The sequence below is a fragment of the Diabrotica virgifera genome, chromosome 3, assembly GCF_917563875.1.
Source record: "Diabrotica virgifera virgifera chromosome 3, PGI_DIABVI_V3a".
Taxonomy (NCBI): Eukaryota; Metazoa; Arthropoda; class Insecta; order Coleoptera; family Chrysomelidae; genus Diabrotica; species Diabrotica virgifera.
In genome coordinates this window covers 120,763,107-120,777,554 of record NC_065445.1, presented here as the reverse complement: position 1 = coordinate 120,777,554, position 14,448 = coordinate 120,763,107, and the positions used below count along the sequence as shown (strand labels likewise).

Sequence of the window (14,448 nt, the reverse complement as noted above, 5' to 3'; positions counted from 1 at the left end):
GAATTCACTCGTTTCGTTCGTATATTGACGTCACCAAATGAATGAATTAGGTTCACGAGATTTTGTAACAGCAATACCTACACATTGCGGAGATATTTCTACATTTTTTTGTAAGTCCTGCCTGAATTGCTTTAATTTTACGATTTTCGAAGTGGCATCGCAAACGGTTCCTCCTTTTTTGGCACGAAGCCATTGCTATGCGAGGAGCAAATTAAATTGCAACAAGCCTCTCTAGCTATCGTGAATGAAATGACGCTGAAGACTTTTTTGACTTCAAGTACCTTCCAAAAATTTTTGGGCAAAAATTCACCAAAAATTCGGATAACGACAAAGTAATATGGAATAATTTACAAATTCTTAAAGTAGAAAATGTTATCCTACAAAAGTTTTTTACAAAACTAACTTTGACTATATAACCTATAAAACTATTGACCTTTCTACTCGTCGTTTTTCTGATAATAATAATATTTTAGAGCAATATAACTCAAAACCAGCCTACGAAAAGCCTCCTACTGTAGGAGAGAAAACAAAAGAGCATTTACTGGAACTATGCAAAAAAATCTTATTGCAAATGTACGGCAATAATTTTATTTCAATTTGTTGAGTTAATTTCTTGTAAGTGATTTATAATATACAATTATGATTATAAAATTTATCTAATAAACTACCATTTATAACTTTGTCTGGTTTTTCATTGTTAATCTGTATAATCGTAGCAGTTATGGTTGATGAGTTATTTAAAAAGATAATGCAATACGGTATTGCCAATACCGCCATATCTTACAAATATTTATAATGGTTAAATATTGCTTGTTTTTAAAAAAAGATATCCATTCGTGTGCTATTGAATTACTAATATTCTAATATTCAATTACTTCTCTTAAAATATCTATTTTGTAGAAGAAGAAAACCGCAGTTGTATCGGTATTGAATGGGATGTGCGATATAAATCTGAGCTTTCAAGCTTCTAAAATGCGTATTATCGCATTTTTCAGATTTTAAATCGCCCCTAACTCGAAAACTATCAACTTTTGAGAAAAATGACAAGATACCTTTCTTGTTTAGAATGACTCAAAAAACCTAAAAAACATTTTCCGGAGCAAAAATGGTGATCTTTTAAATTTCTTTAAAAAAAATTGTTTAAACAATTTCTGGCGAAAAATTTCGCCGTCAGATTTCCTTAAGTGGACATTTTTGAATAGGGATCCGCAAAGAAACCGAAACATTCTTTCAGACGGGAGCGGCCTCACAACATGGACTAAATGTTTCTTGCTATTAACATTGTTATTAGGCATTGATAAAATTAGTGTTTAAACAATTTGGCAACATAGCCAATTGAGCCGATGGGTGTAACGATAAAAAAGTGTTCAGGTTTCTACATATTACTGAGTCATCGTGTAGAAATCTACAATTAAGTTGAAAATGTTACCACAATGGTATGCTACAGTAGAGCCATCTCTAGGATCAGAAACAAATTAATTAAGGGTTCATATCAACCTTAAGAACATGGCTAGTTGTTAAAGTACGTAACTTTTTTATTATCCGACATAAGCGAATGAATCAAAAAACAAAATGTTATTGAAACCTGAGGTTATAGTTCAGTTTTGATTTCAGTATTTTATAAATCCTAGAATATTCCATAAAGTGTGGTGAACTTTCAGAATAAAACACAGTTTGATTGGTACACCCGGTATACAATGATAGTTCACCTGTCCAGCAAGAATATTATTACAGAAATTTTGTTCAAGCATAAGGCTATAACATATTAAAAAAATCACTTAAATCGGACAACAGGTTTAGGAAATTCAAGACATCAAATATTACCCATTTTTTGGGGTGGCCGTTTTTTGTGCCGGTCAGTGTATATTGTTACTATGGAATACAATTTTGAACATCTTTAACAAAAAAATACTTGGATCACAGAATATATCCTGATGTATTATCTGCTTGGATCTTCCATAAATAATAAACAATAAATAACTTTTTAAGCAATAACACTCTCTTATAACCTGAACAGTTTATTTTCAGTTATTTTATGTTGATACAAAAGTTTTGTTTTAACAAGCGGCCAAACCTGTCAGAAACGTATCAGCGAATAGTCGACGAGCGAGACTAGAGGCAAAGAATATAGAGCAGGAGTGGCCAAACTGTGCGGTTCTTTGAAGGATTATTTGTGGCTCTCAATAAATGTACCTGAATTACTTTTAATTTTGTGTTAAATGTCTTAAATTATTGACAACAAATATAAAAGACTAAGTGTAACATCAGGACTCAGACAAGAAGACCCCATATCAACGTTGCTATTCAATTTGGCCTTAGAATATGGAATAAGTAAAATGTCATCTGAGCTGACAGGAGGCTTCGCGGATCGAGGATTAAAACTATCGTTGGCCTTTGCTGATGATCTAGGTGCAGTCGAACATTCTACAAGAGACGCGAGAGATGTGTTTTTACAACTCAAGGAAGAAGCACGTAGTCTGGGCCTTCGAATAAATAAAGAGAAAACGAAATACATTCTAGTAACCCAAAATCCAAGACCAAGAGTTAGGTAGAACATAACTATTAATGACCACAACTTCGAAGTAGAAAAAGAGTTTAAATATCTAGGGGCAGTAATCACTGATGACAACCACATATAAATAGAGGTCTCAGCAAGGATAGCTGCGTGGAATCGAGAATTATATTCCACATCATCATTATTAAGATCTAAAGCTGCTGAAATGACAATCTAAATTAAGATTGTGCATGTCAATTATTCACTCACTTATTACATATCGAAGTGAAACATTAACTCTACATCAGCGAGAAATAAATATGCTGCTGGTTTTTGAAAAAAGAGTTCTCAGAATGATAATTGGCCTACAAAGAGATGAATTGACGGGAGAGTGGTACCGCACAGCTGAATTGGTGACTGTGTATGATACTGAAAACATCGTCAGACATATGAAAGCCAACCGGATAAGATGTGCAGGTCATGTGGTAAAATCAGAGGAAAAGAAGACAGACTGTTACAAACAGTGTTTTTTGAAAAACCAAACGGTAGAAGATCAATAAACCGTCCCAGACAAAGATAGAAGGATGATGAAGAATCGAAGCAAGCTTGCAGAATTATTTCCATATTTGAAACAACGATGTAAACTATTTTATTTCACCTTAAAAATTTAATACCATTTTTGCACTTTTTAAATAATTGTTTAATTGCGGCTCGCGAAAAATTTTTAATTTTGGAAAATGGCTCGTACTATCAAGGAGCTTGGCCACCCCTGATATAGAGGGTAATACGTCTATATTCTTTGCTATGAGGGTATAACACTGATGACTGTATTAATGTTCTCTCACTGATCAACTGTTTGCCGACGATTTCTGACTAGTTTGACTGTTTGTAGGAACAGACCTAAAAATGACGAAAAAAACTAACCATCTGTTTAGTTTCGAGCAAATAGTATTTCACTAAATATTTGTGATTTGCATATTCTATCACTCGTGAGACTTCATATATCGCCGCCGCCTACGAAAAGTATAACTCCGAAAAATGCCGTTAAGAGTAGAACTTTCAATGAACGCCGCCAAAAATATTATTTTCGATTATATGATTGTGAAAATTATAATCCCTAATAAAGTGTTAGCGAAAAAAATTATTTTTTGGGGAGTATCGGCAAAAAACATCATTTCTGTTTGTGTCTCCACGAAAATTATAATTAGTAAAAAGTTCTCAGAAATAATTGTTTTCGTCGGCAGAAACAGAAAGGGAAATAATTGTTTTCGTCGGCATTTATTATGAACTAAATCTTTTCATTATAAATATTTTGTGAGTTATAATCTTGGCGGACACGCATATAAAAAAAAAATTGTAATCGCCAATACTTATCAGAGTTGTTATTTTCACTGGAAATGTATTAGGAATCACATTAATCATAGATACCAGCGATATAAGGTATATATTTATGACCATGGTGCATTCTACCAATTATTTGTTTACATGTATTTAAATGAAGACGTAGAAAAGACTTACTCATAATTTTGGTAACTCGGACAACCAGTTTCGGGTTCTACAATTTTAGCCCATCGATTAAGGTTACCTAACCACTAAAAAAATATTACAGTTTTTAAAGGTTATGAAATATAAATCATGCCAATGATAAGTTTATAATGAGTGTATTTATGTGGTATGTATTTATAGTTTACTGGCATAATTGAAATTGTAGAACCCGTCTAAGCTGCAATAAAACTAATGGTGAGTGAGCCTTTCTTTTTCTCTTTTACACAACAATTAATTCCCCATTTTAACGAAAGCATTTATAAATTTTAGCGAATCAACTTTAATTTCTACGAACATCGTGATAATGTTGGGACATGTAGCGGTGTCAATGAAAGGCACTCCAAAAACGACAGACACCATTCTGCATTTCTTCCAGCAGAGGTTTTGTAGAGTACCGTCAGCTTTGGATTCGCTGATAGTTGATCAGTTAGGGTGTATGATAATAGCACAGTGCGAGCCTCATGTTTATGAAGTAGTCATGAAAATGTTCACCATGATTACTGTTGAAAGCGGAAGTGCTGCATATGGTGCCGCTACCAATGACAAAACGCAATATAGGTAAGTGGCAGACATACGTTGAACCAGTTAAATCAAAATAATATTAGTAATATTTTGTGTAGTATTAGTAGCAAAAGTGATATTTGACCCTAAAGCCACATGGCAGTTACTTCCAAACTACGGCCGGTTCACGGTAGTATTTGAAATATCAGCCAATGATGCATTTAAAAAACAAAGTCAATATGAATTTCGCTCAAGAGTAAAGTACATAGCTTTATTTTTCACAATATAGAAAATTGCTATTATGAAAAATTGTTTGGAATTAAGAACTATATGCAATTACATCCTTTTAATTGAAAAAAAATTTGTTTTTTTTTAATTAGGGATTAAAATTATTTTCAGTTATTTCAATTATTATAACTCTTTTATTATTAATTTTACGAAAAAAAGGTATTCTTCATAAAAAGTACTGCATCGTCGAAAACCTCAAATACTTCTTCTTATATAAAATTTTATCAATTTTATACGTGGTATGTCAAAAAAGATAAATATCGATCAAGAGTAAAGTACTTTTATAGTTCAGAATAGTTCAATTAAAAGGATGTCATGACATATTGGAACATAGTTTTTAATTCTAAATAACTTTTCATAATCACAATTTGCCATATTGTGAAAAATAAAGGTATTTGAGGAAATTCATATTTTTTGACATACCTCATATAAAATTAATAAAATTTTATATGTATAAGATGGCTGGTACCCCGTCAAAATAGCCCGACATAATATCCCGCACACAAAACAGCTCCGACAAAATAGCAGCGGAATAATAGCTCGCCCTCAAAATAGCCCCGACAAAGTAGTACCGACAAAAAAGCTCCCTTCAGAAATCATCATGAAATAATCCTTTAAAAATACATTTAAAAAACATACCTTAAAAATACATTTTAATAATACTGAACCTATTAATTTTTATATTGAAACATTGGGTGGTATTAATAAAAACGGAGTATAAACTCCGAGTATGTTCTCATGAGTATTGAAATGACTGAAAATAACGTTGGTTGTCCATAATTTAAGAAAAATTTTCTTTTTTTTTTTCAATTAAAAGGAAGTAATTGCATATTAGTGTAGGAAACAGAGGTTGAACTTTGCAAAATGGACACAAGTCTGGTTTTATTTTTTTTTTTCTGTTATATCAAGGGGTGCTTATTATAAGACTAACTTTTTCTGAAAAAATTTCGCCCCGAAATCCCCTTTTTCACCCCTTTAAAGGGGGTAATTTGTGGTTTTTGCGGAACGTAGCCCTTCCTGTACCTTTTACAAAAAAAAATTTTTATAGAAATATGAAGAGGACTATATTTTCTACGATTTATTTCCCGACATAATATGTCTATCATCCACCGCTTAGCGGGGGTGGCGCCCCAAAGTTGACAAGTTTTTAAAAAAGATGTTTTTAAAAAAATATATATTTTTCCCTAACTGTAACGGAAATTAAGAAGAAATCCTACGGCAATTATTCACAAATAAGTGACTGATTTTTTGGTATAGGTTTTACTTAAGGGCAATTGCCCTATTTTTAATTACAGGGTGTTACATTTTAAAAAACCCCTTTTTATACCATCTGAACCGTTTATGCTAGAGTAAAAAGACTTTCAGCGATTACCCATGTACTGGTGCTATTTACAATTTTGTATAATGCACCCCCATTTTTTCCCCGGAACCACCCAAAAAAAAAGAAGAATTAATAAAAAAAGTTATTTTCTTGGAATCCTTCACACACAATGCCCTTTATTAATATGCTTCATATATCATTTTGTGCACGTTATTATTACCCATGCATGGACACCAAAAGCGATTTCCTCGTGCAACCCCTGTAGCAAAAAAAAATAAATAAAATGGGGGTTTAATTTTTTTTTTGTTTTTTGCTTTTTGATCCATATGGGCATATGCTTCATCAATAGTGCTTTTCAAAAATATATATGGTTATTGCAACATCCCTGCGGAAACCACCCCTATCCTTGAAAATATACTGCAGAAACTACCCCTATCCCTTGGCGAGGATGTTTTTACGATTTTCTCATTACCTATGCATTCTTTTTAAACAAAACTTATACAAGGTTAAAGACCACTATTTACTCTAAAAATTAAGTCCTATTCATTTTTTTCGTATGAGCAACCGTTACGGCACAGTGGCGCCGTAAACCTCATATATGCTTTGGCGGGCTCCAGTTTTTGTTTTTGTTTTTTTTTTCGTCATCTGTTCGTTTTATTGATAAAGTACTTATGTAAAATAAAACAAAACAGTGTAACCTACAAATTATGACCTATGCACATTTTACAATCTTTGCGCCCCAAAGCCACAGTGGTGGCCCAAAATCAATTTTTGCATATTTTCGCCATCTACACGCATTTTATTGCATTAATGCTACCTTAATAGCACAATATTTACCCTTAAGTGGTCGCTAAGCAGTGGCGGATTCAATGAGGGGTGATGGTGATCACCTCCCCCCTCTCAAAACAAGTGATATTATATTCAAATATTATAAAAGTATTCATTTATTTTTATAGAAATACTTATATTATATTATTATTTTTATAAAAATGGCGTACTTTTTATGCTTTAGCGACAGTGGAGGATCCAGCATTGTTAAGAGGAGGGTGCCAATTGGCTAAATTTTCTATAAAAATAAAAGAATATTTTTATAATCTTTGAATAAGTATAATATCACTTGGTTTGAGAGGGGAGGAAGTGATCACCCCCATCACCCCTCCCTGGATCCGCCACTGCTTAGCGACCACCTAAGGGTAAATATTGTGCTATTAAGGTAGCATTAATGCAATAAAATGCGTGTAGGTGGCGAAAATATGCAAAAATTGATTTTGGGCCACCACTGTGGCTTTGGGGCGCAAAGATTGTAAAATGTGCATAAGTCATAATTTGTAGGTTACACTGTTTTGTTTTATTTTACATAAGTACTTTATCAATAAAACGAACAGATGACGAAAAAAAAAACAAAACTGGAGCCCGCCAAAGCATATATGAGGTTTACGGCGCCACTGTGCCGTAACGGTTGCTTTATACGAAAAAAATGAATAGGACCTAATTTTTAGAGTAAATAGTGGTCTTTAACCGTGTATAAGTTTTGTTTAAAAAGAATGCATAGGTAATGAAAAAATCGTAAAAACATGCTCTCCAAGGGATAGGGGTAGTTTCTGCAGTATATTTTCAAGGATAGGGGTGGTTTCCGCAGGGATGTTGCAATAACCATATATATTTTTGGATCAAAAAGCAAAAAACAAAAAAAAAATTCAACCCCCCATTTTATTTTTTTTTTTTTGGCTACAGGGGTTGCACTAGGAAACCGCTTTTGGTGTCCATGCATGGGTAATAATAACGTGTACAAAATAATATATGAAGCATATTAATAAAGGGCATTGTGCACAAACCATACATACTCATAGACGTTTCACGTAAATTGTCAAGGTCAAGACAGCAAATTAGTTACCATTCCAATCCAGAGATGTCGCTGTCAGTCAATCCTCTTGTCATATTTAACAACTGACAGTTGACAATTAAATTAATTTGTTATTTACTTTTAATTTTACAGTTTGTGGCTTAATTATTTTATTATAGTGGTGTTACGTTTTTAATTAGATTTAATCGCAATTTTAATCAATTGTATTAACCTCCTCTCCGTTTTTATGAGTAGAATTTTTAGTTTACATTGATCAACCCGTGTTGTGTTTCTCCACATTTAAAAAAAAAACAATATAATAGATCCTGAAACAGTTTATTCCAATAGACAAGTGTGTCATCAACATTTCGGGCCTATATATTTTTGGAAGTTTGTAAAAGATTATAAGGTAATATTTATTTAAACAATCATCCTACAAGATTCTTTAAAAAAATTTCATTCAACTCAATATTACACATCAGTGCTTTCACGTGACACATGGTAGTAGTGTTTAGCATTTTGAAAACAAATTTTTGAATAAAACATTGAATTGTCTTTCTGTTTTAATTTCCTGCGAAATTTCATAAAAAATCCCGCAAAATTTATAATTTGAAATTCCAACCTAACTAAAATTTGTCAAAGATTAACATGGTCGTGAAACGTCTATGAGTATGTATGGTTTGTGGCATTGTGTGTGAAGGATTCCAAGAAAATCACTTTATTTATTAATTCTCCTTTTTTTTGGGGTGGTTCTGGGGAAAAATGGGGGTGCATTATACAAATTTGTAAATAGCACCAGTACATGGGTAATCGCTGAAAGTCTTTTTACTATAGCATAAACGGTTCAGATGGTATAAAAAGGGGTTTTTTAAAATATAACACCCTGTAATTAAAAAAAGGGCAATTACCCTTAGATGAAACCTATACCAAAAAATCAATCAATTATTTGTGAATAATTGCCGCAGGATTTCTTCTTAATTTCCGTTACAGTTAGGAAAAAATATATATTTTTTAAAAACATCTTTTTTAAAAACTTGTCAAGTTTGGGGCGCCACCCCCGCTAAGCGGTGGATGGTAGACAGATGCTGTCGGAAATAAATCGTAGAAAATATAGTCCTCTTCATATTTCTATAAAAGAAATTTTTTGTAAAAGGTACAGGAAGGGCTACGTTCCGCAAAAACCACAAATTACCCCCTTTAAAGGGGCGAAAAGGGGGGTTCCGGGGCGAAATTTTTTCAGAAAAAGTTAGTCTTATAATAAGCACCCCTTGATATACCAGAAAAAAATAAAACCGGACTTGTGTCCATTTTGCAAGGTTCAACCTTTGTTTCCTACACTATATTAGAATATAGTTCTTAATTCCAAACAACTTTTCATAATAACAATTTTCAATATTGTGAAAAATAAAACTACTTAACTGTTGAGCGAAATTCATATTTTTTGAGATATAATATTGAGTATGTTATTCATAAATTTCGATATCTGATGGTTGAATCTTAGGTTTTAGACCATGCAGATTTTTTTATGAGGAATAACATTGTTTTCGTAAAATTAATAATAAAAAGTTTTCCATATGGTTCCAACATACAGGGACGTACAGTATATTGGAGAGATCGTTGATATCGGTCTTGTTATTGATACAATTTTGATCTTTCTTTATGTGAATTCATCAAAGAAAGATCAAAATTGTGTTTACAAAATATATTATTTATTTAACACATTTATCAACTTTTTAGGCATGTGTCAAGATCGGTTATAAATGCTTTAGCAAATATTGCTGATAATATATCAGGCGAAGCACAAATGAATGAATTGCTCGGGCGACTTCTGGAGCTTTTTGTACAATTAGGTTTGGAAGGCAAAAGGGCGAGTGATAAATCACCAGGTAAGTATCATAACGTTTGACGTTTGATAACAAGTCTAATTATTATTATATCTAATTCATATACAGGGTGTTTCAAAAAAAGGTAACCCCGTCTCTAGGGTAGGTAAAAAACTGAAAAATAATTGGGGTTTGCTTAGTAAAAAATTTTTGTAACGCCATCCGTTTTCAAGATACAGGGCGTTGAAGAAAAAAAATTTTACGCATTTTTTACGATTTTGCCGAAACTACTGGCAACATTGTAATGAAATTTTATACGAATATGTTTTGGAAGCTGATACATCCCATGAATTTGTTTTTATATCTGATTCTCATAGAGGGCGCTAGTTACACGGATCGTACTAAGTATTAGTCAATTATTATCGTACTAACTTTTTTAAGAGTATAATTATTAATCAAAATTTCAGGTAAACTTAAACATCATTCAATTTTACACGAAAAAGGTACTCTTGGTAAAACTCGATACTGTGTACCGTTTTCGGAATATTTTGATTTGAAAATTATGAAGTAATAATTGATACTGGTAGTAATGATAAAGTTCTAATAGGTATACCTCTATTTTCTCCAAGTGTGCCATGGAAATCTGACATTTATTGATTGTTATGATAAATCAACAATAATTAGAGTTTTTAAACCTTGTTTCAATTTTTCAATTTTCAAAAATGCGTAAAATTTTTTTTTCTTCAACGCCCTGTATCTTGAAAACGGATGGCGTTACAAAAATTTTTTACTAAGCAAACCCCAATTATTTTTCAGTTTTTTACCTACCCTAGAGACGGGGTTACCTTTTTTTGAAACACCCTGTACATATTTTTTACCTTTAAAGTGGCTGTAAAGCTAGTTCGCTTTACAGCCACGTAGGAGAATACTGCACGTGCACCCTAGTTAATCTAAATGAACTAGCACAAGAGGAGCCAGACAATCTTTCACAAGATCTCCTGGCAGAAAGAAATCACAGTTTTGAAAGTTATTAAAGATGATACTGCTAACAAATGGACTTTCTATTAGCCAATAATTCACAAAAGAACTCGGACCCATATATTAGTTTGCCAACTTAATATAGAAGAAATAAGCAGAGTAAAATGCTAAATTCTGCACAGCTTATTAAAAGGAAACACATACAGAAAACGAAGTCCAATTCGGCTTATGAAGAAAAATCTCTGACTATGATATAATTATTGTTATTTACTGTTTGTGATGTATTGTCCTCTTTACTTATACACAGAAACTCAACTGTGATGTAGCCATAAGCTAAATAAATAACCAGTCTCATAACCTTTCTGAGAATGGTTATGAAATCCATGTAGTTGAAAATGGTTTGTTATACACGGGACTTTTACCAATGTACACATTACAGCAATATAGTCTTCATGGGCAATAAAGGAGAACAAAATTGAGATCAATAAATGAAAAGTAAAGAAATAAGAAAAAGGACACAACTCAACTTAAAATAAAAGTAAATAAGAACATAGACTGGCTTAGAATGAACTGACTAAGAGATTTGTGGGACATCAGCAGTCATAAGAGATGCAGATTATAAAATGTCTCCAAAATAAAACAGTTTATTGATATATACAGAGAATTTTATCGTAAAACATGTCCCTTTTATAGACGTTAAAATTATACGTCATGTGACAATGTGACCAGTTTAGACATAAAAATTGTGGAAGTGGAATTAGAATGAAAAAATGTTGAAGTTTTTCTGTGTGATCAGATTGGAACTATCTATCTATGTTGAGAAGACAACTGTACTAAGGAATAAAGCTAAAACCAAAAATATGCATTAGATATATGGAGGGCAATACTTTTAAAATCTTGCCATACGGAAATCTGAACTTCTCAATGTCATCAACATCTATCTAGCAGAAACTCAAATTCTTATTTGAAATTAACTCATACAACCAACTTCCATTTCTAGACGTTATGGTTATCAAACTAAAGAGCGGCTATCTAGAACATACTATTTGCTGCAAAACAACACACGTATCCAAACGTTCTGTCACATCGTCCATCACAGGTAGAAATAGTTGTCAATACCCTCATTACAAGATCCATTCGGTTAAGTAATCATTACAGCAAATAATAGAACTGGAAAAAATAATGCGCACCCTCAGCACAATGCCTACAAGAACAACACTTTATAGAAATCAGAATAAAAACAACATGATATATTCTATAGAAACTAAATCAAAGGCCTTCTTAGTATACAGGGTGTTTGGTAAAGAATGGGCCATATCTTAACCTTAGATTCCTGAGGTTAAAATAGGTCGATTTAAGTTAACTTACGTTAGTACGAAAGTTGATAATAAACTAAATACATGGTGTCAAAGTTAAACTTTTATTTTATCTATTCTTGAATATTTCCTAACAGGCATGGGATAATAACAAGAAATTGGGTAAGCGGGTGTTTTTTGGAACGAGAAATATAAATTCGCCACCAAAAATTATGTATTACCCAGAGGGCGCCACATACGCCTTTCAGCGTTCATTTAATAGGTTTAATTTTTTTTATTACCCACTCTACATACTTTTTAAATTAAAACTTTTATTCTCTTAATATTTCTACTTAAATAATGTATATATACTACATTCATTTCGCTAAACTCAACGGTTTTCGAGAAAAACGCATTTTAAATCTGCGAGACAACATAATTTATTGTATAATATCATTGTAGTTAACCCGAAAAATAACTTAAAACCATAGAAATTTCCAAAAAATGTATTGCAAATTTATTTAAATGGAATTTGCGATGAAATGACATAAATATCAGAACTGGCAAAATTATTATGGTTTCAAGTTTATTTTCCGGGTCTAAATATAATATTATGCAAAAAATTATGTTGTATCGCAGATGTAAAATGCGCTTATCTCGAAAACAGTGAGTTTACTTACCGAGATGAATGTAGTATATATTTTTTAAGTAAAAATATTGAGAGAATAAAAAAAAAATTGATTCAAATAGTATGTAGAGTGGGGGATAAAAAAATTGAACGTATTAAATGAGCGCTGAAAGGCGTATGTGGCGTCCTCTGGATAATACATCATTTTTGGTGGCGAATTTAGATTTCTCATCCCAAAAAACGCCCGCTTACCAAATTTCGTGTTGTTATCCCATGCCTGTCAGGAAGTATTCAAGAATAAATAAAATAAAAGTTTAAATTTGACACCCTGTTTTTCGGTTATTAACAACTTTCGTACTAAGTTGACACCAGAGACATACAAATAATATTAAATCTGTACTGGAATCAGCGAGCTAATATATAAATAGAAGACCAAACATCGGACGAAATAGAAATACGTAGAGGGGTACGACAGGGTTGTATATTGTCACCGCTCTTGTTTAATATCTACAGCGAACAAATATGCCAAGAAGCTCTCTCATATGCAAACGAAGGGATAATAGTCAATGGAGAAGTTATCAATAACATTCGATATGCTGACGATACTGTGATAATGGCAAGAACAGCGGAAGATCTACAACATCTAGTTGAAAGTATGAATGAGATATGTAATAACTACGGCATAAGGATGAACGTCAAAAAAACCAAATATATGACCTTCAGTAAGAATCCAATAAATGGCACTAGTATCACAATAAACGGTACCCAACTTGAAAAAGTAAACGAATACAAATACTTGGGAACCCTTATCAATGAAACAGGTGACCAAAATCACGAGATAAAAAGACGTATTGAAATTGCCAGGTCTACTTTTATAAAAATGAAAAAATTATTTTGTAATTGTGATATTAGTATTCATCTACGAACTAGAATGTTAAAATGCTATGTATTCAGTACTTTGCTCTACGGTGTTGAGTCATGGACTCTTAAACAGAGGAATATTAAAAATCTTGAAAGCTTTGAGATGTGGTGCTACCGCCGTATACTAAGAATAAGTTGGGTGGATAAAATTACAAATGAAGAAGTAATACGCAGAATAAATAACAAGCCAGAAGTTCTACTGAATATAAAAAAGAGAAAACTTGAATACTTAGGCTACCTGATGAGGGGACAAAAGTACACATTCCTACAAAACATAATGCAAGAAAAAATCCAAGGACGAAGAAATCCAGGCCGTAGAAGAATGTCCTGGATGAGAAATTTGAGAGAGTGGTTTGGCTGTACCACTAACGAATTGTTCAAAACAGCAGTAAATAAAATTAGAATCGCCCTAATGATATCCAATCTCCGATAGGAGAGGCACTCAAAGAAGAAGAAGTACTAAGGTAAGTTAGCTTAAATCGACCTATTTTAAGCTCAGGGATTTGAGGTTAAGGTATAGCCCATTCTTTACCAAACACCCTGTATATAAAGGGAAAACAGATAAACAGCAAGAAATAAATGCAATACATTTTCTTCCAACACTGAAAACAACATACTAAATGTAAATAATATTACAAAAATATGAAGATAAATTGCAATTAAATAGAAATAAGTGAATATACATCAGATAATGAACACTCATGTCAATAAAATGTATAAAATGGATTTCTATGTAAAAAATGCTGTAGATAAAATAATATTCTACAGTCCATCAAACTTAGGAGTCGCAGGGAAAACAAACAATTCAAAA

General features: G+C 32.3%; 1 protein-coding gene across 2 annotated transcripts in view; it reads left to right on the top strand.

The window, feature by feature from the left end:
* Nucleotides 1-14,448, top strand: part of LOC114343580 (phosphatidylinositol 4-kinase alpha) — a 218,426-nt gene that overhangs the window by 68,257 nt on the left and 135,721 nt on the right. For both annotated transcript variants that reach the window (XM_050645477.1, XM_050645476.1), the window contains 2 exons: nucleotides 4,310-4,597; nucleotides 9,730-9,878. In XM_050645477.1, coding sequence (XP_050501434.1) covers nucleotides 4,310-4,597; nucleotides 9,730-9,878 — 437 coding nt within the window. The remainder of the gene's footprint in view (nucleotides 1-4,309; nucleotides 4,598-9,729; nucleotides 9,879-14,448) is intronic.